This window comes from Astatotilapia calliptera, chromosome 6, assembly GCF_964374335.1.
Source record: "Astatotilapia calliptera chromosome 6, fAstCal68.1, whole genome shotgun sequence".
Lineage (NCBI taxonomy): Eukaryota > Metazoa > Chordata > Actinopteri > Cichliformes > Cichlidae > Astatotilapia > Astatotilapia calliptera.
Genome location: NC_137427.1, coordinates 3,440,612 through 3,461,000, shown reverse-complemented (window position 1 = coordinate 3,461,000; position 20,389 = coordinate 3,440,612). Strand labels below are relative to the sequence as shown.

At 41.8% G+C, this 20,389-nt stretch overlaps 2 protein-coding genes across 6 annotated transcripts in view; one reads left to right on the top strand and one right to left on the bottom strand.

Moving 5' to 3' along the window:
- kcnq5b (potassium voltage-gated channel, KQT-like subfamily, member 5b) overlaps window positions 1–11,275 on the top strand; it is a 127,796-nt gene extending 116,521 nt beyond the window's left edge. For 2 of the 4 annotated variants that reach the window (XM_080302631.1, XM_026169697.2), the window contains 5 exons: window positions 64–169; window positions 1,815–1,946; window positions 2,085–2,192; window positions 4,739–4,865; window positions 5,531–11,275. In XM_080302631.1, coding sequence (XP_080158757.1) covers window positions 64–169; window positions 1,815–1,946; window positions 2,085–2,192; window positions 4,739–4,865; window positions 5,531–6,775 — 1,718 coding nt within the window. In that variant the 3' untranslated portion in view covers window positions 6,776–11,275. The remainder of the gene's footprint in view (window positions 1–63; window positions 170–1,814; window positions 1,947–2,084; window positions 2,193–4,738; window positions 4,866–5,530) is intronic. The other 2 variants (XM_026169698.2, XM_080302632.1) reach the window with 2 other exon arrangements.
- A 45-nt stretch (window positions 11,276–11,320) lies between these two features.
- LOC113023574 (elongation factor 1-alpha 1) lies at window positions 11,321–20,372 on the bottom strand. Of its 2 annotated transcripts, none has more exons than XM_026169693.2 (8): window positions 20,235–20,372; window positions 15,576–15,730; window positions 15,219–15,398; window positions 14,243–14,539; window positions 13,800–13,950; window positions 13,307–13,563; window positions 12,986–13,220; window positions 11,321–11,961 (listed from the first exon to the last, which is right to left on the bottom strand). In XM_026169693.2, exons 2-8 carry the CDS (start codon window positions 15,717–15,719, stop codon window positions 11,837–11,839), a joined length of 1,389 nt encoding a protein of 462 aa, XP_026025478.1. In that variant the 5' UTR covers window positions 15,720–15,730; window positions 20,235–20,372; the 3' UTR covers window positions 11,321–11,836. The 2 variants fall into 2 exon arrangements, with proteins under 2 accessions (XP_026025478.1, XP_026025477.1); XM_026169692.2 differs by lacking the exon at window positions 20,235–20,372 and adding an exon at window positions 19,305–19,762.
- Window positions 20,373–20,389: the final 17 nt, after the last annotated feature.

Sequence of the window (20,389 nt, the reverse complement as noted above, 5' to 3'; positions counted from 1 at the left end):
GACTTCATTGCTATCACAGAAATAAATAATCCTCCTTTTCTGCGCCTCTCTTCCAAACGGCAGACTCCAACATTACAGCGGAGGACGGTTTTGATGAGAAGGGCTGTCACTGCGACATCTCAGTGGAGGACTTGCAGCCCTCGGTCAAGTCTGTCATCCGAGCTGTCAGGTGAGACAGAGGAAATGAGACTTCCTCTTTCAGTCTAACTTCTGCTGCAGTTTTCCGTGACCCAGGCTGCAGGCAAACTAACCCTGATTGCGGCCAACCCCCCGCCGTCTTCTGATTGAGCTCAGGGGATTAAAGTGACCGGATGGTTGTTATTTCTGTTAGTTTATTTTTGGATCATCAGGAAATATGGTTAGTGGGAGGATTAAAAGCTGTGTAAGGTGATCGTGTCACAAGGAAACAAGAGTAGACATGTCTTCATGTCCTTCGTGTCCTGAAAGAACTAAAGAGCCTGTTAGATGCAAGGTCATCATACGTTCCTGACCAGCAGGAGTTGAATAAAAGTTAAAAGCAGCTCAGTGTTTGAATTATTAAATATATAATAACTAAGACTATAATGCTGAAGCTTCTATGGCTCCATGTGGTGAACGAGCTCCTTAACAAGACACCTCATGTTGGTTTTTCTTTTAGTTTTTACTTTATGAGCATCGACAGACTTTCAGTTTTATCAAAGAACAATAATAAACATCAGTGGTTCACCTCATCCCTTTATCCAGCTTCCACATATAAAGTGAACTGGCTGTCACGCATCACTTTGTGGACACAGACAGGTGTGAAAATAGTGACACAGCCACATCAGTCACGATAGCCTTCACTAAAGGCTACAACTTTAACGTAGGTACCTGCTGTATTTACAAAATTATGTAGGATCAAAAATGCTGGAAATACAGCAAATAAACATCAGTGCGCTTCAAAGGCTTGTATTCTGAAAATATTAGCTTCATTAAATATGCTTCAGTTATTGTGCAAAGAAAAGTGTAAATTCACTAATCAAATGTCCTACGTGCCAAACTCGAGGCCACTGAGGGGCCAAGAAGCTAAACAGACGTGCTCACTTCCATGGCACCTGCAAGCTAACGAGCTTCCTTACGCAGAACGCACCCAAAGGAAAACTAATGTTCAAGCCCATAGTAGAGTTTTGTGTATGCACTCACTCACAACAGTCTCACATTCTGAGGTACATTCTGAAACCACATGACAGCACAGAGATGCGAAGGTAAGTCAGGGGTACGGCAAATTCAGGAAGTCACTAAATGAGATTTGCAGCTGCAGCAAAAATGTTCTTTGAGTCAAATCTAACAATAGCAGAAGCCAGGTATGCCATTCACCTCATAACTTGTCACTTGTACATTTTTATATGCATCACATTTCGTGTCAGAAGGCTCAGTGGTATGTACATGTAAACTACATCATCGGGACCTCCTGTTTTGCTCTATGAAATGATGCTGGCTGAGCATCTTATTAAATATTTTTGATATTTTGAAGCATTCACATGGACCAAAACTGTATATCGGAAGGCTGTGACAATATAATCCAGCATGTTTTCATTGTTTCCGACCCCTTTGACTCTCCACTTTCAGCCACGTTCCCTTGAATTCAGCCTCACTGCTCTTTTTCTGAGAAAGTGATTGTTCTGAGCGTTTGAAATGCTGTGAACAAACAGGTCGACACATTAAAAGCACCATTAAGCACTATCAAAATAAATGCAGGCTTTAATTTGTTTACATTAGCTCAGGCTGGCAGTGTCACGGCTGGACCACAGCTCCCCCTTCTGGTGAATTTATGAACTTCTGTGCTGTTCATGCAGGATCATGAAGTTTCATGTAGCCAAGAAGAAGTTTAAGGAGACGCTGCGTCCGTATGATGTGAAGGACGTGATCGAACAGTACTCTGCCGGTCACCTGGACATGCTGTGCCGCATCAAGAGCCTGCAGACCAGGTAGGACGGACATTGTACTGCAAAAGATCTGCATGTGTGTATGCATTCCTTATACATGCATGGGTTTATCTCACGCTGTTTTTTTCTTTTTGCAGTTTGTGTTTTTGCATGTTTGTACCTGTGTTTGCTTCTCTCCAGGCTGGACATGATAGTAGGCCCACAGCCCCTGAGCAGCCGAGCCAAGGCCTTTTCCTCCCCCTCCCTGTCTGTCTATTACAGCCAGGGGAGGAAGAACTCCACCCAGGGGTCAGAATTCCCCCAACTTACTCAATCTACCCACCTACTCTGTCATTCGCATGTCACATGGGTTCAGTTCACTCCTCAGTCGCACAATTCAGGAGCTGGTTTGTTGTCAGAAACGTGAAGGAAAACATAAAGTGCGGCCTCATTTATCAACCATTCGTTAGTCCAGCATACCTGACCGCCCCTTCATGGAGAAGTGATGGCAATGAGGTTTACAAAACATGCACTCGGGACAATTAGTACAACTGTTGAGTTCATTTTTTGCTAGAAAGAGAGAGCATATTTGCCCCCATATTGGCTTCCCTTCATTGGCTTCCTGTTAAATCCAGAATCAAATTTAAAAGGCCCCATTTTATTTTAATGACCTTATAGTACCATATAAACCCATTAGAGCACTTCCCTCTCAGACTGCGGGCTGACTTGTGGTTCCTAGAGTATTTAAAAGTAGAATGGGAGGTAGACCCTTCAGCTTTCAGGCCCCTCTTCTGTGGAAACTCCCAGTTTGGATTCTACTTTTAAGATTAGGCTTAAAACTTTCCCTTTGACAAAGCATATAGTTAGGTCTGGATCAACTGATCCATAGAAACCGGCAGTTGCTGAGCCTGGCTCACCAGAGATAAAATAGAGAAATGGATGGTGTGCAGCGTGCATGTCTAAGGACTGCGGGGACCTCCTTTGTAGATGGTGTTGAGTGGCTGACGAGTACATAATACTATACTTCAGCTGTGCCAACATCTCACTTCTGATTTTGGACAGGCAAAGACCCTCTTGATCCAAAATTCACTTAGTAGCACTGCTTGGAAACTTTTATGAATGAACCTTGTTTTCACTGCTCACCAGGACATTAAACTATTTTTATGTGTACAGTTTTCACATTGAAGAACAATTACAAACACAGCTCTATAAATCCCAAACTCAAAGGATTTCAGCTTACCATTTAACAATGATGTAAGCCCCTGAAGCATGCTGTGTGTCCTAAGAGACTGGCAGGTTTGTCAGGAAGGGGACAGATGAAGCCTAAATCAGCTTGAGTTGACACATAGTGCAGTACAGTACTACTCCTTCCAGTCCTCCATAAAACTGATAGATTTGCTTGTCTTTGTTAATCAGGACCTTTACATTGCTGCCAGTGTTGTTTTGTTGCCTTTACCTTCACTTCTTGTTCCACATGTGCCACCCGAGGCTTTTAAGGAGAAGCGGTTGAAAGTTCGGGATTTGTCACCGCCTTTATATGCATGATAAATCCAAGTTGTCTGCAGGTTTTAAAAACGTGTAAGTTTGGAGCTTTTTTCCTCTGATGATTTGATAAATGAGGCCCCTGGTTGACGAGCTAAAGCCTGAATTAACTGAGCTTCGAGCCACACTCTGCTCCCACACACAAACACGTCCTGGATATATCTGCTACTAACCAGCCACTAACAGATCTCTTAAGTAAATTGACTTCTGTTCTGGGAAAGGAGTTTGCAATGTGATGCTAACATGTTTTAGACACACTCCAATCACACACCAGAAGGTTTCACCTGTCATTGCTGTTGCAACACTGCCCCCTGCTGATGCTGTGTGCACTCTGTTGCTGCAGATGAGCCAATCCGACTTGCAAAGGGTGGAGGGCCTGTCAACATGCTTCTTTTTTTTTTTTTAAACACATCTCGTAGTCACGAGTAGAGTCTAACACAGGTCAGCAAGCTCCAGCCACAAATAACTTCAACCTGCCATGACCTCACTGTAATATATGAAAAACATCTGTAAGATTAGAATAGAGAAAGCTGTAACAGTCCTTAAATTTACGCAAAATGTTTTTGTTTTTTTTAGTAAAATGTTTAAAATGTTACATGGAGGCTGGTCTTGTCTATATTTGGATCCAGTCCACAATTACAATCCCCAGATCGTCTACATTTGATCTGCATGTTTCATATTCAAGAGGAGCGTGAATCATTCGGTTCCTGCCCATCTTATCCTGAATTACATTTCTTATTTGAAATTGGACTGATTTACAATGAACGAGTGTCGTAAATCTTCTCGCTTCCTCCTGTAAAAATACAGTTTTAGAATCCAGATCTAACTTCCCGGTGTAGTGCTCGATCCCCTTTTCTTCTAGCATGATTTAGTGGTGACATACAGGGTGTCCACACCTGACTTTTTCTTCTTCCTTTTGGTGAACTCGTGATTGCATGATCTTGGCTCAGTTTTTCTGTGCTCTCTGTCAGCTTTAACACAAACAGACTTTATTAACCAGATCCCACAGAGCCTGACTGGATTTAGCATTTAGACATAAATATAATCATGTGTAAACCAAAATATAAGACTCTAATGTTTAGAGTCTGAAATAAAAAGTTGTATTGTTAATTGGTAAAATGTAATCTGGTTGGTAATGTTTGGAAGTGTGAAGTCCAGTGAGGAAGAATAATCTCTCGTGTTTGGATTTGTTTTATTCGGGGAAAGGTTTACTTTAGATAAACGGTTCTAATTTTCCTTCCTTTTGTAGTCCTCCTTTGTACATTTTAAAATTAATATCTTATTGTGTTTGCTTGTATTTCTGTGCATTTCAGGGTGGACCAAATCCTTGGGAAGGGCCAAATTCCTCTGGATAAGAAGATTCGAGACAAGCTGCTCTCTGATGGCGATATACTGGAGGACATGAGCATGCTGGGTCGCGTCTGTAAGGTGGAGCGACAGGTCCGTCCTCTGGGTTTTGTTCTTAAAATTTCAGGAGGTTGAGAGGATCAGGGTTTTTGCTAATTGGAACTTCAGTGTTTGGATCCTTGCTGCCTCCGGTCCTCATTACGTACCCCAAAATGCCCCCAGTGTTTCTGGTCAATAAGACTAGAACAGCGCTACGTAAGTGCCAGTCCATCGACAGCAAACCAGCTAAATACAGTAAAATGTGATCCATCTCGACTGCGTTTAAGTTTCCTAAAGTTACAGGAAATAAACTTGTTGGTATTCCGGCTCTGTCCCGCTTCCAGTTTTTATGCAACATTAGACTAACTCAGCTAATCACATTCATCTCCAAACTGCTTATAAGACTAAAACATCTTACTGATCATTTTATTTTGGTATTTGTCACAATGGGTAGAATTCAAAACCTTATTAAGACGGCCCTGAATCACATTTTACTCTTTACAGCAAATTGATTTTTTTCAGGTGCACAAGTTGAAAGTGGCAAATGCATATGAATCCTAAAGCTTAAAACAAACATCTGGTAGAAAGCAAGATGCTGTTGAGGTAGCTATGAGCCCCCAGACCTGATTCTCAAGCATTCAAATCGACACTTAGAGCATCTGTACATTCTGCCAGATGTGGCGGTAGATCACTCCTTTATTCCTCTTCTCTGCTCACAGGTCCAGTCGATTGAGTCGAAGCTGGACTCCCTGCTCGACATTTATCGTCAGGTTCTGCGTAAAGGCTCGTCTTCGGCCCTCACGCTTTCCTCTCTTCCCCTCTTCGAGCTGGAACAGACTTCAGACTACCACTCCTCTGTCTTCAGCAAGGACATGTCCTGCTCCACCCAGGTCAGCAGCAGTGGAGCGCCGCCCACCAGCGGCTTCGTCACTCGCTCCTCCACCAGTTCTCATCTCTCGCAGGGAGGACTCCATCTCATCCTGGGGCCCCCCAACGAGCTCAACCTCAATCTCAATGCCCCCTCTTCCACGCCTCCCTCTGGCCTCGCATCATCCTCTTTCAGCCCATCGCCCCTGCCACATCATCATCACCATCGCCACCACCACCATCCCCAGGCTCAGGCCACCACACCTGAAAGTGGCACTGATGAGGCTATGGGTAGTTCTCCACCCATCCTCACCCCGAACAGTGTCAGCAGTTCAGGGGACAGAGGAGTAAGAGATGGTGGGTTTCCTCTTCTGGCGAGGCTTCCACCTCCACCCCCTCCTAGCCGAAGTCACGGCCCAGGCACTTTAGTGCGAACAGCCTCCATAGAGGTATCCCCTGACATAGAGGACTTTTGTGGAGGTCTTGGGACACAGATGGAGGACAGCGTTGTCGGGAAGGGCCTTGGGTTGGGGCTCAACAGATTGGGGCAGCAGCTCCAAGGGAACAGCAACAGCAGGCTTAGCACAAAGGAGGAGGGATCTTGGAGGAGACAAATGAGCTTGGAGCTGGAGCCCCTGGTGCCACCAGCGCTGGGCTGCTGCTCTGGGTCCAACGAGATGGACCGAGGATTGGGCAAGTCCATGTCAGTGCAGGATCTGAAGCAAGTAGCCCCCACCCATCACGGCCACAGCCTGTCATCTCCAAGCCCCAGTACAAGCAGTGACTCCCCCATTGGCTTCCATAGCTGTAGCCAAGATCCTGGGGGAGGAGGGGGCGGTACAGGCAGGAGGAGTGGAGGTGGGTGGGGTGAGGAGGACCTCTTTATCAGTGATAGAGACATTGAGACGCAGGGACTTGACTTCTTGTCACAGGGGTCTGCCGAGACTCCGACTTACTCCTCAGAACTCCTGAGGACAGGCGGCAGAGCCGGAGCAGGGACCCAGGGCTCAAACCGCAGTCTGGCCAGCGGTCACGCATCCTTGCCCTCTACTGGCAGCAACGAGTTGCTGAACATGCCACACGTACGGCTAAAATAGACCCAGCTACATGTCGGGAAGGCACACCAATCTCACCTCAAAAAGACGGTTTTTATCCTTTTTGGAGGGAAGTGGGTGGGTGGGAATATTACATGGGGTCTTCTTCTGTTTATATTCATGTTGATCCATTTGATAAGAATCACAGTATTTTCATACAGGCTGACCATATGACATATCATTGCATGAGTTTTGTTTTAAAGTGTGATTGACAAATCTGAGATAAGAGCCTGAGAAACGACAACAGAGACACCCAAAAACCTCCGCTGTTAAACTCGGGTTGATATGAGACCTTGACATACAGCATGGAGTGCATGCTTATTGTAAAGAGGTACAGAGATTTGAAAGGTACAGTTTGCAGTCGAGGGCATGGGCTCCTAACACTTATTGAAACCCTCTCTGAGAATGGCCATGTTCAGTGTATAAAAGCCACATTTTGTGTGTCTCCCATCAAACAAGACGTTTCCACACTGAAATGATGTTACATCACTACTGCCAGATGCATTCTTTCTTTCCCATCTTTAACCTCTTAAGATTCACAAGGTCATTGATGACATATCTTAGGTTTCGGTTTCTTAGCATTCAACCCATTTTTGAACATTTTCACCTGTTTGGAAAATGGAAAATCTTTTTATAGAAAAACTGTAATGTGGAAATGAACAAGACTTAATTCTGAGATGTAACGTCGTCTTTGTTTCTGGAAATTTGGCCTTGTGGCTAAAATAAGACCCAACTTTAACCATAATCTGTACAGGTAATCTGAAGTTAAGAGGGTAAATTTTATGAAACTAAAGCAATACGTTCAAAGGACAGAATTTAAATCATTTTAGTTTCAATCAAACCTTTAAAAAGAACTCTATTAAAAAGGAATATACCAGTGTAATGTGAATACAGGCAATACGATTTACGTTTTCATGCATGTTTTTTTTTTCCGTCTTTACAGCAAGAACAACAAATTTCTTGTGGTTTTAGGTTGTTGTCCTCAACACAATTTTGGAACTCTGTTTTATAAGGTGCAAGAAGACACAGGGAAGGTAGGGGAGGGGCCAGTTGCATTCAGAGATTTGATTGTCAGTAATTAAAATGAACAAATGGGCTCCTGTTTGTGCTTGTAGGGCCCCCCCAAAAAAGAAAAAATATATACACTGATGTATTGGAGCATAATGATGTTATCAAGTATTGTTATGTTAGTATAAGTACAGTTAGATTCTCTGTATGCATGAAGTCTAGGAAGTACAAAGTAATACGTTTACCGCTGGAGTTTCAATTTGTCGACCACTGACATTTAGAAGCAGCAGAACGGAGGCAAATTGAGCTTAGTAGAGAAAAATTATATTTTTGGACTGTTCAACCACAATCACTGACTGTATATAAGAGATGGACGTAGCTTCTAGATCTGAAAAGTGAAGTCAATGCAGAAGTGCCTTAAACCTGCATTCTTTTTGATGGCCAGCAGGGGGACACTCCCTTGGTTCAAAAAGAAAGCCCTGTTGTATAAACTGAGAAAGAAATGTCCCTGCTGCTCACTTCCTCGATGGGTTCATAGTTAACATCACTAGTTTCAAGTAAAATATTGTTCATTTTGTGAATCGTGATCCCTATTACTGTGCAGGACATAAAGCAGGTTTACAGGGTGAACATATGGGCATTAAGTGTCCCTCAGTTTCACCATCAGCTCCACCTCTGCTTTCAAAAACACCAAGATGGGAACCCCAAAAGTGCTTCATAGCAGGAAATGAGTAACCGATAGGTGAAAGCAGAGTGGCTACCTCCATCTTATATAGTCTTTGTTCACTTAAACTCAGATTCTTTTGGTGTCTTATTTTGAAACTTATAAAACCATAAGCTGCTACTCAGAGGTTCAGCGGGAAGAAAAGATATGCTTTATCACAAAGCCCAACTTTTGTGTACTTTGGGCTTTTTCCAAACACAACAGGTACATTTAAGTGTGGATTTTATCTTAAGTTGGGGAGTGGAACCACTCCTCACAACACCCTCTTCAAGCCGTTGGTCTACAAATGTTTCCTGCCCTACATATTTGTATATTCTTGTTTCCATGCCCCGCCCTCTCTCCTTGCTATTTGTGGGATCAGCCCAGGAGCTGGCGTTACAACAACAAAGTGATAGTCTGCCAAAAAAGTGATTCCTGATGTTTCAGTGTGTGTTTTATTTGTAATGTCTTTATTTATATTGATTAATAGACTTGAACAGGATTTTAAAAAGGAGTTTTACATAAAATAACAAAATGACCAGTTTTGCAAGTGTCTTTGTGACCATGTTGGTCTCTTAAAACGTCGCATAAGTCGTATTTGTTTCAACTACTGCTGCGCTCTTGACCAGATCACTCTTAAAGACATTTTTGATATCAATGAGATTTGTTAACTGGATAAATAAAGGATATATATGCATCTATTCTCTTCCACTTATCCTTACCAGGGTTACGGGGTGGGACTCTAGCCTGTGTCGTCTACCATAGGCGAGAGGCAGGATATGCCCTGGACAGGTCGCCAGTCTGTCGCAGGGCTAACGTGTAGGGACAGACAACCATTCCCACCTATGGGCAATTTAGAATGACCAATTAACCTAACCCCACAAACTGCATGTCTGTGGAGTGTGGGAGGAAGCTTGAGAACCCACACAAACACAGGGAGAAAATGCAAACGCCACACAGAAGGGTCCTGGCCAGATTGTGGAGTTGAGCTGTCTGAGGCAACAGTGCTAACCAGCACGGCACCGTGCGGCCCTACATATATAAACGCCAAAAACTCTGCAGCTTCTACCTTGTGGCAGGAATGCTGTTGTAGCTCAAGATGACTTGATATCATTCATGAGGGATACATGTTTTATATATTATAGGCTAACAAGTGATTTACAGTAGTTTAAATACAGGCAATCATTTTTTTGGCAGACGATCACTTTTTTGTCAACACCACCACCAATCCTCAGCCCGAGGTCATAGCTCACCATCTATTTGTTACCTTCTTTCAAATGCCCAGTTGTGTTTGAGGTTGAGTTCCCTGCTATTGGCTCAGGGAGTTATTTTTCTGGTCAGAATGAGTCTTTGGGGTTGACCAAGCATGAAGAGCCAACACAAATTGTTATTTCTGACCATTTCCTTGGATAAATTAAACCCCATGTTAAAAAATGTTGGTCTCTTTGATGGGTGGCCGTAAAACCCCTGAACTCAAATCATGTTTCAAAGGCATGCATGCAAGTTTGCTGTATGCACACGTGTACAGAGAAGAATGCCCATTCCCACCAGCAGCCAGTGAGGACGTCAACAGAGGTTACAAGCAGCGGCTGTTAACTTCACATCAATTATGCACCGACCGGTTGGTTTCCCTGCCGATCGCAGCCATGGATTGAAGAACATCTCAAATGTCATTACCTGGTTTAAGAGAATTGCTTAATGTCAGAACAGGTGTGTGACCTGGCAAAGCACTTTGTTTTGGTTCAGAAACACTGAAGGAAATGTTTCGACGTACGAGTTTTTCTTGTATCTGGCTTTTCTCCCGGCCTGTTCTTACATGAGGGAAGATTTTTAAACTCTTATTTAAAATCATGGTCAATGTTTGCTTTTTTTCTATACTCTGTGATGTGGGGATTATTTTTGCTTCCTGGCTACAGAATGTATAGTCGCTGAGTATTGACATTAAAACAAGAAAAGCAATGTCAAACCTCCTTGTTGCATGTTAGAGAATTAGATGCATTTGATACGGTTAAGTAGGTTTTTCTGGTACTTGGGAAAACTATTACAGCACAGCTAGATGCAGATCAGTTTTGGTGATTGGTCCACCTCTGGCTATCACAGGTAAAAACTGCCCATCTGGTCAATCTACATTTCTACCCTCACCTACAATTGTGGATCTGAGTGTCCCTGCCCGTGTGACACAGACAGGCTAAATAGCAGGGTAGAACGTGGACTGATCTATAGATGCATGACATAAAACACCTGAATAGATTCTGCAGATACCCCTTACCAAAAACCAGAAAAGTTTGAGGAAGTTTAGTTTGCTTTGAAGAATGGATTTTAATCTCCTTTGCATGAAGAGGCTGCCATATCCAAACCTATCTAGAAGTGATAATGAATGCTATGCCATCACTTGAGTTTAAAATCAAGGAGCCCAGCTCTGATATGAAGTCTACAAAATGTGCAGTACATCCAGTATACCGGTGCCTTGCTTGTATGGTACATATTGAGCTTTGAGTTAATTTAGTTTCTGAAAGGTGCATTAGGTTCCTCCACACAGAGATGATTGCACTGTCTTTATTTCCTCTCATTAGGTCCTTACTTGAGGCATTTTAGTTTTTATATTCAGAGATTTTGCTATTGAGCTAAAAATGGACCTTTGACATGTTACCATTCTGTCTGTGTGTCATTTTAATTTATTTAAATTATGTTCACATATTTACACACTAGTAATAATCTCAGATTTATGAAGCCTGTAATGTAAATGCAAGCAAACTTTTATTCTCATTCATCAATAAAGGAAATTCTACAGATGTTTTTTGGTGGTTTTGATTTGAATGAAATGAGGAGCAGAGAGATAATGTTTAAACACCTTTACTTGTATGAACGTAGAATCACAAATAACAGCGGTTAAGGTGAACTTAACAGTAACATTTATCAGAGCTACTTGGAGGGAGTTTAAGTTGAGCAAAGTGCGAGGCACGGAGAGTTTCTCTAAGGTGCAAACATGCAAGAAGCTGATCTACCTCAGGCTAACAAGTTTATCTTTTTGTTAAAGCTACAACACAGAGCTTACATGAACGAAGAGCTGACAAAAGAACGCGTCTGCCTCGTCACTACGATTGTCGTCTAGATCCACGAGAAGCTGAATCATTAACTTCAACAGGCAGAGAACTGTAACGCAAACCTATTGTGTTCTGCTGCAATAAAACCTACATAAGACGAGCACTAACAGCGTTTTGGTTAGTTTTTTTCCTTCGTCTGCTTTTGCGATGCATTGTGATAATAGACCAGACGCTGACTATGGAGTGCAGAAGGGGCGGGGTGTGTCTTCGGCCATGGTGAGCGTTTGGGGCAGCAGCCCAGCACAACGTTCATTTGGCCTTCTGCGCCTTCTGTGCCGATTTGGTGATCTTACCACTCGTGGCGGCTTTCTTTTCCACGCCTTTGATGACGCCCACCGCCACCGTCTGACGCATGTCACGGACAGCAAAGCGCCCTGAGGAAGAATTATTGGTAAAAAATGTGCATTAACATACAGAGAGGAGGTGACCTAAGTATGTGTCAAGAGATTTTTGTTTTTATATAATTTGATCAGCTTCATGAAATGTGTTTTCTGTTGTTTAAGCAATCTAAATGTCTATGTGACTTTTCACCTAATAACTTAGTGATGAACTTATTCAGCTACTAAAACCACTTCCTGTTTTTCTTGAGAACAAATGTAGAAAGGGGAAATAACCCGTTGCTTTGGGTTTGTGCAGAGTCAGAGTGACGTTGTTATTTTTACACACACACAGACATGTAACAGGAATCCAGGGATATTTAGCTTCTTTTTTTTTTTTTTTATTGTTTTATTCGTCTGATAGAAAAATGTCACGCATGACAGACGATCCTCTGATTCAGAAGTTGTGTTCTCCCTAACGGGCAAATTTTATGATTTTAAAATTGTTTAACTTCAGCTATCCATAACTGTCCATTTATGTTCACTGATTAAATAAAGCAGTGAAGACAGACTAGAAGGTGGAGAGAGAGAAGATACAGCACTTCGACCATGTGGTATATGGTCACCTGTGCCCCCACCCTTTCTTTCTGTGCTGCTGGATAGACAGGAAGCTATCGAGAGTGCTGCTTCTCTCCAAAAAATAATTTAAAAAAATTTTTTTTAAATATTTTTTTTAATATTCACCTATATGATCAAGTTTAGAATATCCATTGAATTTATGCAAATAATAAATTTGGCATTTTAAGATATATTTCTGTCCTTTTCACCTTTATTAGACAGTGACAGATAACTGTGGGGTGAATAGAGAGATTATTTGAGCTGGAATCGAACCCAGGCATCTGCAGTGGGGACAAAGCCTTCAGTACATGTTGTTCTACAGGCATCGCCAATAATCTGGTTTTAGTTTGAATTGAAAACTAATTTCTTACTGTCAGTGAGAGTAAAGTTTGGATAATTCACAGTCAAATAAAGCTAAAATTTAGATCCACAAAATCCAGTTTCAGGATAAAAAAAAACCTACCGAGCGGCGGGTACTCAGAGAAGCTCTCCACACACATGGGCTTCCCGGGGATCATATCAACAATGGCGGCATCTCCAGACTTCAGGGACTTGGGGTTGTCCTCGAGCTTCTTACCAGAGCGACGGTCAATCTTTTCCTTCAGCTCAGCAAACTTGCACGCAATGTGTGCAGTGTGGCAGTCCAGCACGGGGGCATATCCAGCACTGATCTGACCAGGGTGGTTCAGGATAATCACCTGCAGGGCAGCAGACACAGGTATTATTTGTAAACCTGGAGAGGAACAGAAGGAAGGATGTGCATTTCACACTACTGACAGCACACCTGAGAAGTGAAGCCAGCTGCCTCCTGTGGCGGGTCGTTCCTGCTGTCTCCAGCCACGTTGCCACGGCGAATATCCTTCACAGACACGTTCTTGACGTTGAAGCCCACGTTGTCACCGGGCAGTGCCTCAGTTAGGGCCTCGTGGTGCATCTCCACAGATTTCACCTCAGTGGTCACATTGACGGGGGCAAAGGTCACCACCATGCCAGGTTTTAGGATGCCGGTCTCCACTCGACCCACGGGTACAGTACCGATGCCTGGAGGAGAGGCAGGTTAACAACTTTACAGCTGTGTGGAAGACCTGCATGGATTAAAGTCGTATACTTCTAAGCCTCAGCATTTAGGACAGAATGAACCAAAGGGAATTTCTTCAGACCTCATTCAGCTCAGCTGTTTTTATCACAAGGTGATCTCATTCCTATTTTCATACATATTCTGGAACAACCAACACTTCAGCCAAACTTCACAACACATTTCATCCTTACAGCCTCACCTCCAATCTTGTACACGTCCTGCAGAGGCAGGCGGAGGGGCTTATCGGTCGGACGCGTCGGAGGTTGGATGGCGTCCAGAGCCTCGAGCAGTGTGGTGCCTGAGGCACTTCCATCTTTACGGTTGATCTTCCAGCCCTTGAACCAGGTCATCTGTGAAGGGAGAGAAGCCCACATGTCTGCAGCTTAGCAAGGAGTGATAAGATGTGAATGTTAACACCAGATAAATTCTGAGCTAGAATTTTACACCCAGAAGCCATTTGCCAAAGCTGAAGAAGGAATGAGGCGCTAACTAGCAGGCATTAGACCTGGAAGCATGTTGGAGTATTTTTACCCAAAAGCTCATTCTTTAATAGTTATAAAACCTTATATTATTATAGACGTGTAACTCCCTGCTAGTCTCAGACAAATAAAAGAGTCATAGCTGGTCTCATGGCAGTCTCACGTTAGGGCTGGGCTCCAGCATGTTGTCCCCATTCCAGCCAGAAATGGGCACGAAAGCCACGGTGTCAGGGTTGTAGCCAATCTTCTTGATGTAAGTGCTGACTTCCTTCACAATCTCCTCATAGCGCTTCTGGCTGTAGTTGGGCTCAGTGGAATCCATCTTGTTGATGCCCACAATGAGCTGTTTTACTCCCAGGGTGTAGGCGAGGAGGGCGTGCTCACGTGTCTGCCCGTTCTTTGAGATGCCAGCTTCAAATTCGCCCACGCCCGCCGCCACAATCAACACAGCACAGTCAGCCTGAGGGGAGGGAGACAGATGTGAAAACGTCTTTCCACCTTAAGTTTCTCCATCAACCATTTCTCTCATGTTATACTCTTCTACTTATTCTAATGCTACTAGCTACAGTCTTTCCCACGTTTTTGAATCCTTCTGAGATTCCATTCGCCTTTGGGTTAATGGAGAAACACCTCACTCAGTTCAACTACCCTTCTTGTACCAGCGATTCTAGAGAGGATCTCGTCCCATGCTTGGGAGTAGTCCATTCCAAGCATTTAGGACAGAAGCTGATGATGGTGGTCATCGTCTCAATCTGCACAGTTGTATGTGTAGGGTAAAGGACTACACAAACAGTATAATCGTATCTCTGACTGACCCTGCACTAAACTCAGTTAGGTGTTATTCAAAGTTATGGAACAGTTGTTGTTTTACTTTCTATATAATTGTGTGACACTGTGGAATTTGTTTTAAATTTTCTACTGTTTTTTTTTTGCATCTATTTTATTTGCTATGGACCCGTGTGTGTCTTAAATAAAGTGAAACTAAACTAAACTATGATCTCTCTGTGAGCTCAAGAACAAGGAATGTCATCACCAGCTGAGATCAGAGATGTTGGAGTTTTTCTCACTGAAAGATCTGCAGAGGAAAAACTTATAAATGGCATTTAACACGAGCACTTAAGAAGTCCACTGAACTGTACCTGTGAGGTCCCAGTGATCATGTTCTTGATAAAGTCCCTGTGCCCTGGAGCATCAATGATGGTGACGTAGTACTTGCTGGTCTCGAACTTCCAAAGAGAAATGTCGATGGTGATGCCACGTTCACGCTCAGCTTTCAGCTTGTCCAGCACCCAGGCATATTTGAAGGAACCCTTTCCCATCTACAAGGTGTAAAAGGTAAATCAATAAGACTGATGACCGAATATTTTTTGTGGACTTGTAATAAAAAGATGAGAATATTATCCAGAGTAGGAGACAAGTAGACCGAAAATAGGAGTTAAATAGCAGAAAAATTTCAAAATGATCTTTTTTTGAAGTAAGAACAACATGAGTCATACCTCTGCAGCTTCCTTCTCAAACTTTTCAATTGTCCTCTTGTCAATGCCACCACACTTATAGATCAGGTGGCCGGTGGTGGTGGACTTGCCTGAGTCAACATGTCCAATTACCACAATGTTGATGTGGAGCTTCTCCTTCCCCATCGCTGCTCACTCTGACAACAAGACAAGAAACGGATACAGACTTGGGTCATCTCCATAAAGGGAACAGCAAAAGTAATGAAAAGACACAATGATAATTTTTATCTTGATTTCTTTGTTTTAACTCTGGAAGCCAAACACTCAACTGAAATTAAAATCTGAAAAATTAAACAGCCTGAAAATTGTCTCTCATTTAAACCGGGTGTCAGAAAAATGAATTTATCAGCAGAGCTTTAAAACATATTTGAGCCTCATAAAGGAGGTGACAGATCCCATTAAAATGAAATTGGCCAATCAACATTATTGACAATTGATTTGGCCGCTCCTAAAGTCCCTTCTCTCTGATAGGTTTATTTTTTTGAGTCAGACCAATACTAAGTTGGCCACACAACCTAAACTTGGCTGCATTAAACCGCTTGAATCAAAGTTCAAAATCTCCACTTCAGTCACATCTTGATTGCTTGATATACCCTGAACTGATATTTGGATCCAAATGGCTTTGTAATATAATGTGTTGTCCTCAGCTTGATTAAATAATCTTTCACTTCAGCTCTTTGGACAGCTTCACACAAGGGCTGTGCGATATGACCAAAATCTCATATCCCAATATAAGACATTTATCGTCCCGACAACGTTATGTATCACAAAAATTTTACATTTTCTGTAAATTCTGTGAATCTCGGGCAGCTCGATTTGCGTGAAGTTTTTTTTTTTTGGACCGATGCATGAAACTACATTTTTAGACATTTTCTTTGTGACTATTTATTACACGGCGTGCTGCGGGGAAAAGCCTGTTCTGACGTTTGATTCTAAGGTTTATTTTTTAGCACCTGACGGCTCTTTTTTGCTTCTCATCCGTACTCCTTCATGTGATTCAGTTTATTTTGAAAAAATCTCAACAGGATCTTCAGCTTTATTGTGAAAGGTTTATGTAGAAAATAAACAAGCGGACGACGGAGCCACGCAATGGTTTTACGGTCGTTGTTGCTAACGTCAACGCATAAAAACAGTCGCTTCTCCGTCCGTAGCGTGGTTATATTAAATATAGGAAAAAGAGAGAACTTTAAGAAATTCTACAGTGACTATCAAAACAATGAAAAAATATTGCCATAAACAGTTTATTTTGCAACACCAAGAAACAAACGAAAGCGTAATATATGCAACGATTGACGTTTTCATATCATCATCTGATATATATCGCTATATCAAACAGCCCTACTTCACACATAATGTGTGTGTGAGGAGAAAAAAGGAGATACCAATGTGACTGTACCTGACATCATCCTGCAGCAGCCTAATGACTCACTGTAACCAAAATAAGTCTAATGCAAATAAGTTGGATGAATACCTCCAACACATTATTTATATTTGATGGTGTTCATACCGAGCTTGTTATCATTTATTACTTCGCTAATAAATTCAACAAATGTATATTCTTGGATCCATTAACTTTTCACTTTTAATTTACAGAGTTATGGAAGCTGTTTATATCAAGCCTGATTTTATCTCACATATAAACAAATGAGTCCTCACAGGGAGGATTACAGATTATTAATGCAAAACAGGTATTGGATTAAGCAGATACCTTGGCTGTGGGCATCTGTATCAGAACTGGAAAAAGCCAGATCAGTGCACTGCGTTGATGTATGGAGGGCAAATTATAAAACTGTGCCACTGTTCAAATACTTGTGGATTTTATTGTATATAAACAAGAACTGCTTCTCAAATGTAGGTTTCAGCTTTTATGCTCCTTATATCTGGAACAAACTCCCAGAAAGCCTCAGATCAGCTGAAACACTCAGTTTATTTAAATCCAGGTTGAAGACTCACCTATTCTCAGCTGCATTTGAATAAAGCACCAAATCCACACTTTTAAGCTTAAATTTCAAAACTTGCACTAACTACTGATCTTATCTATTTCTGATTTTATCTGTTTTGATTTTATATACTGTTTTGTTTGTTTGTTTGTTAAGTGGGTTTAGAGCTCTGGGTAGCTCCCCAGCTGGGTCTAGACTGGGTCTAGAGAGTATTTTAAATTCAGGGAATTTAAAATAGAAAGTAGCTCGTCCACAGAAGGACTGGTAGCTCCCCTTACGATAAGGGTTCAGATCGCGCGAACAGGTGTGAAATGTGTGTGTTTAGTTAGTTTGTTTGTTTGCTTGTTTTAATCAATTTTAAATCATGCTTTTTATTTGTTTTTGTTTCTAATGTCTCTGTAAAGCACTTTGAATCACCTTGTTGTTGAATTGTGCTATACAAATAAATTTGCCTTGCCTTGCCTCCGACAAGCCTTTCTGCTTTAATCTGTCCTTACTCTGGTGCTATGAAGGCATGTCCAGGAAATGCTCTCATAATTATTCCTTATTAATTTAACTAAGAAGATGCACCTCACCTGCTCTCCTATGACCACAAATACTGTACTGTACTTCAAATATACACCATTCTTTGCACAGTAGGAGTATTTCAAAAGTGAAGCATTTGGGTCAATTCAATTTCAATTCAGTTTTATTTATTTAGCAACAAAACAACAAAAGTAGCCTCAAGGCGCTTCATATTGTGAGGAAAAGGCCCTAAAGTAATACAGAGAAAACCCCAAAAATCACCAACAGTTGAAATGTGCACAGTCCTTTATTTTTAAAATAGACTAGACTCTCTAACCTATTTATGTGTTTGTCATTCTTTTCCTCCCCATTTCTTCTGTGTAGCAAGAAGAAAATATAACCTGGCACTATTTTTAACAAAACATCCACTAAAACAAGGCACAGTAATTGACTTATTCATTAACTATTTAATGAATTAATTCTGGTAAAAACCAAATTGCAGTTTAAGTGAACTGTTAAAGTACAAACTGTCGGGTATTTTTTTCAGTTCAGATTTCTTTTCAACAATTATACTTTTTTGGCAATATTCTCAATTCATTTACATTTTCTCCTGTCACGTGACCTTATCAATTGGGTCCCTTTTTCGTACCAAGTGGTTTAAACTACTATTAGGGCTGTTACAGTTCTTGAATATTAAATATTAGTGTGATATTAATGTATAATAACAACGGATCTAACATTAATATCACATTTAATGGTGGCCTATAAAATACTGGTACGCCCCACTAAATGGCTAAGAGGGATTTTATATACTTTTTACACTGTACTTAATAAATATGGGACACTAAATAATTAATTTAGTGTACCTGTTAAACTTGAAAACATTTTCTTTCCAAGCCTTTATTTATGTATTAAACCCTAGTTTATTTACAGCATAGCACATTAGGTTTTATATTAAAAAAACAAAACACATTTGTACTATTTCACACCAAGGCTCAGACTGGCATATAAATATAGAATGCACGAGTTAATTACATAATAAAATAAGTTAATTTAATAATAACAAGCCGGTTAAAAGTAAAGCTCATATTAGTTTGCTTCTATTATGACAAAATTTACCGCCCTACGAGCTAACAATAAGCTAACGGGATTTCCCGCTGGTATTTTGAAAGTTTACATTGAAATTTAAACAGAGACATATCCAAATTAACAATTAGAAATATATACATAAAACAAAATAATACACTAGCTCCAACCATCACCTTACCTTTTGTTTTCTGAGGCTAAACAAAATTTAGTTAGCTAACAGTAAGTCTGATTAGCAACACCTGCACTACTCCCTCACAAGCTAAGGAAGTGTCTTGCGCATGGGCAGTTCAGCAGATTTAGAAGCTTGCAGACTAAACCAAGGTTATTATAGTCAAATAGACAACAAATGAACTACCAAAAAAAAAACAAAAAAAAATGTTGGAATGAACCTAAACTTTTATTTTACTGCATAAACCGGTGGTTATTTAAATATATATGAGTCTGGGAGGGGTAAGGGGGTAAATACTGCATTTACTGTTCTGTTCGTTTAGCAGGCTATGAAAGGAAAATGTTGGCATTTGCCAAAATACACAGTAAACTGAGCTAACATCAGAGCACAGCAGCCCATACACTCAAGACTCGTGCACTTCAAAATGAAGCCCCCCAATCTTACAAATCTCATCCAGCTCATCAGGTCGGACGTAAAAACGTGTCATTGCAGGACATTTCTGTGCGACACTGCCGCAACGACCAGGCGGTGGTCATGACGCTGCAGACCTGCACTAGAGACGCCCGCATGTCCCAGGAGTCACACAGTTATTACACAGCACTATTTAGCTGTGGCAGCGCGATGTTGCTGATGAAGATGATGGTGTGGCCGTTGGGGAGCAATGTCTGTGCGCTGAAACTGCGCCATCCGGGCCTACCCAGCCCCCCACGCCCCTCTGTACTTTTTGGTACCTCTCTCCTTTATCAAATTACCGTGACATGGAAGCCAAACAACATTCAAGCCTCACTGTCAGTGTGATGCAATTACATAACAACCATCACACACAGAACACACATGAAATCCCCATCCATCTGCGGAGGATTAGTGAAGGATGCAGGAAAAGAGCGCAGCTTTTTGCGCTGGAAAACACCCTGAAAAACATCCCAAAGCCTACCCTACCTTCAGCCGCGGGGCGCGCTCACTGGACTGCGGTGAAACTGGAGATGCTGCCGGTGTGATGCACCGACACCGACACAAACACAGAGCTGCTGTGTCAGGTGGCGTCACACGCGTCACTCTGTGAAACAATGAGCCGCTAGATGGCGCTCTGCTGC

What these genes read in the sequence shown, in the direction of transcription:
- LOC113023574 (XM_026169693.2), bottom strand. Translation starts at nt 15,719, where the DNA reads ATGGGGAAGGAGAAGCTCCACATCAACATTGTGGTAATTGGACATGTT. An exon ending in TTGAGAAGGAAGCTGCAGAG is followed by an intron (nt 15,399 to 15,575) that starts GTATGACTCATG and finishes TACACCTTGTAG; the next exon opens with ATGGGAAAGGGTTCCTTCAA. An exon ending in TGCTGGAGCCCAGCCCTAAC is followed by an intron (nt 13,951 to 14,242) that starts GTGAGACTGCCA and finishes CTCCCTTCACAG; the next exon opens with ATGACCTGGTTCAAGGGCTG.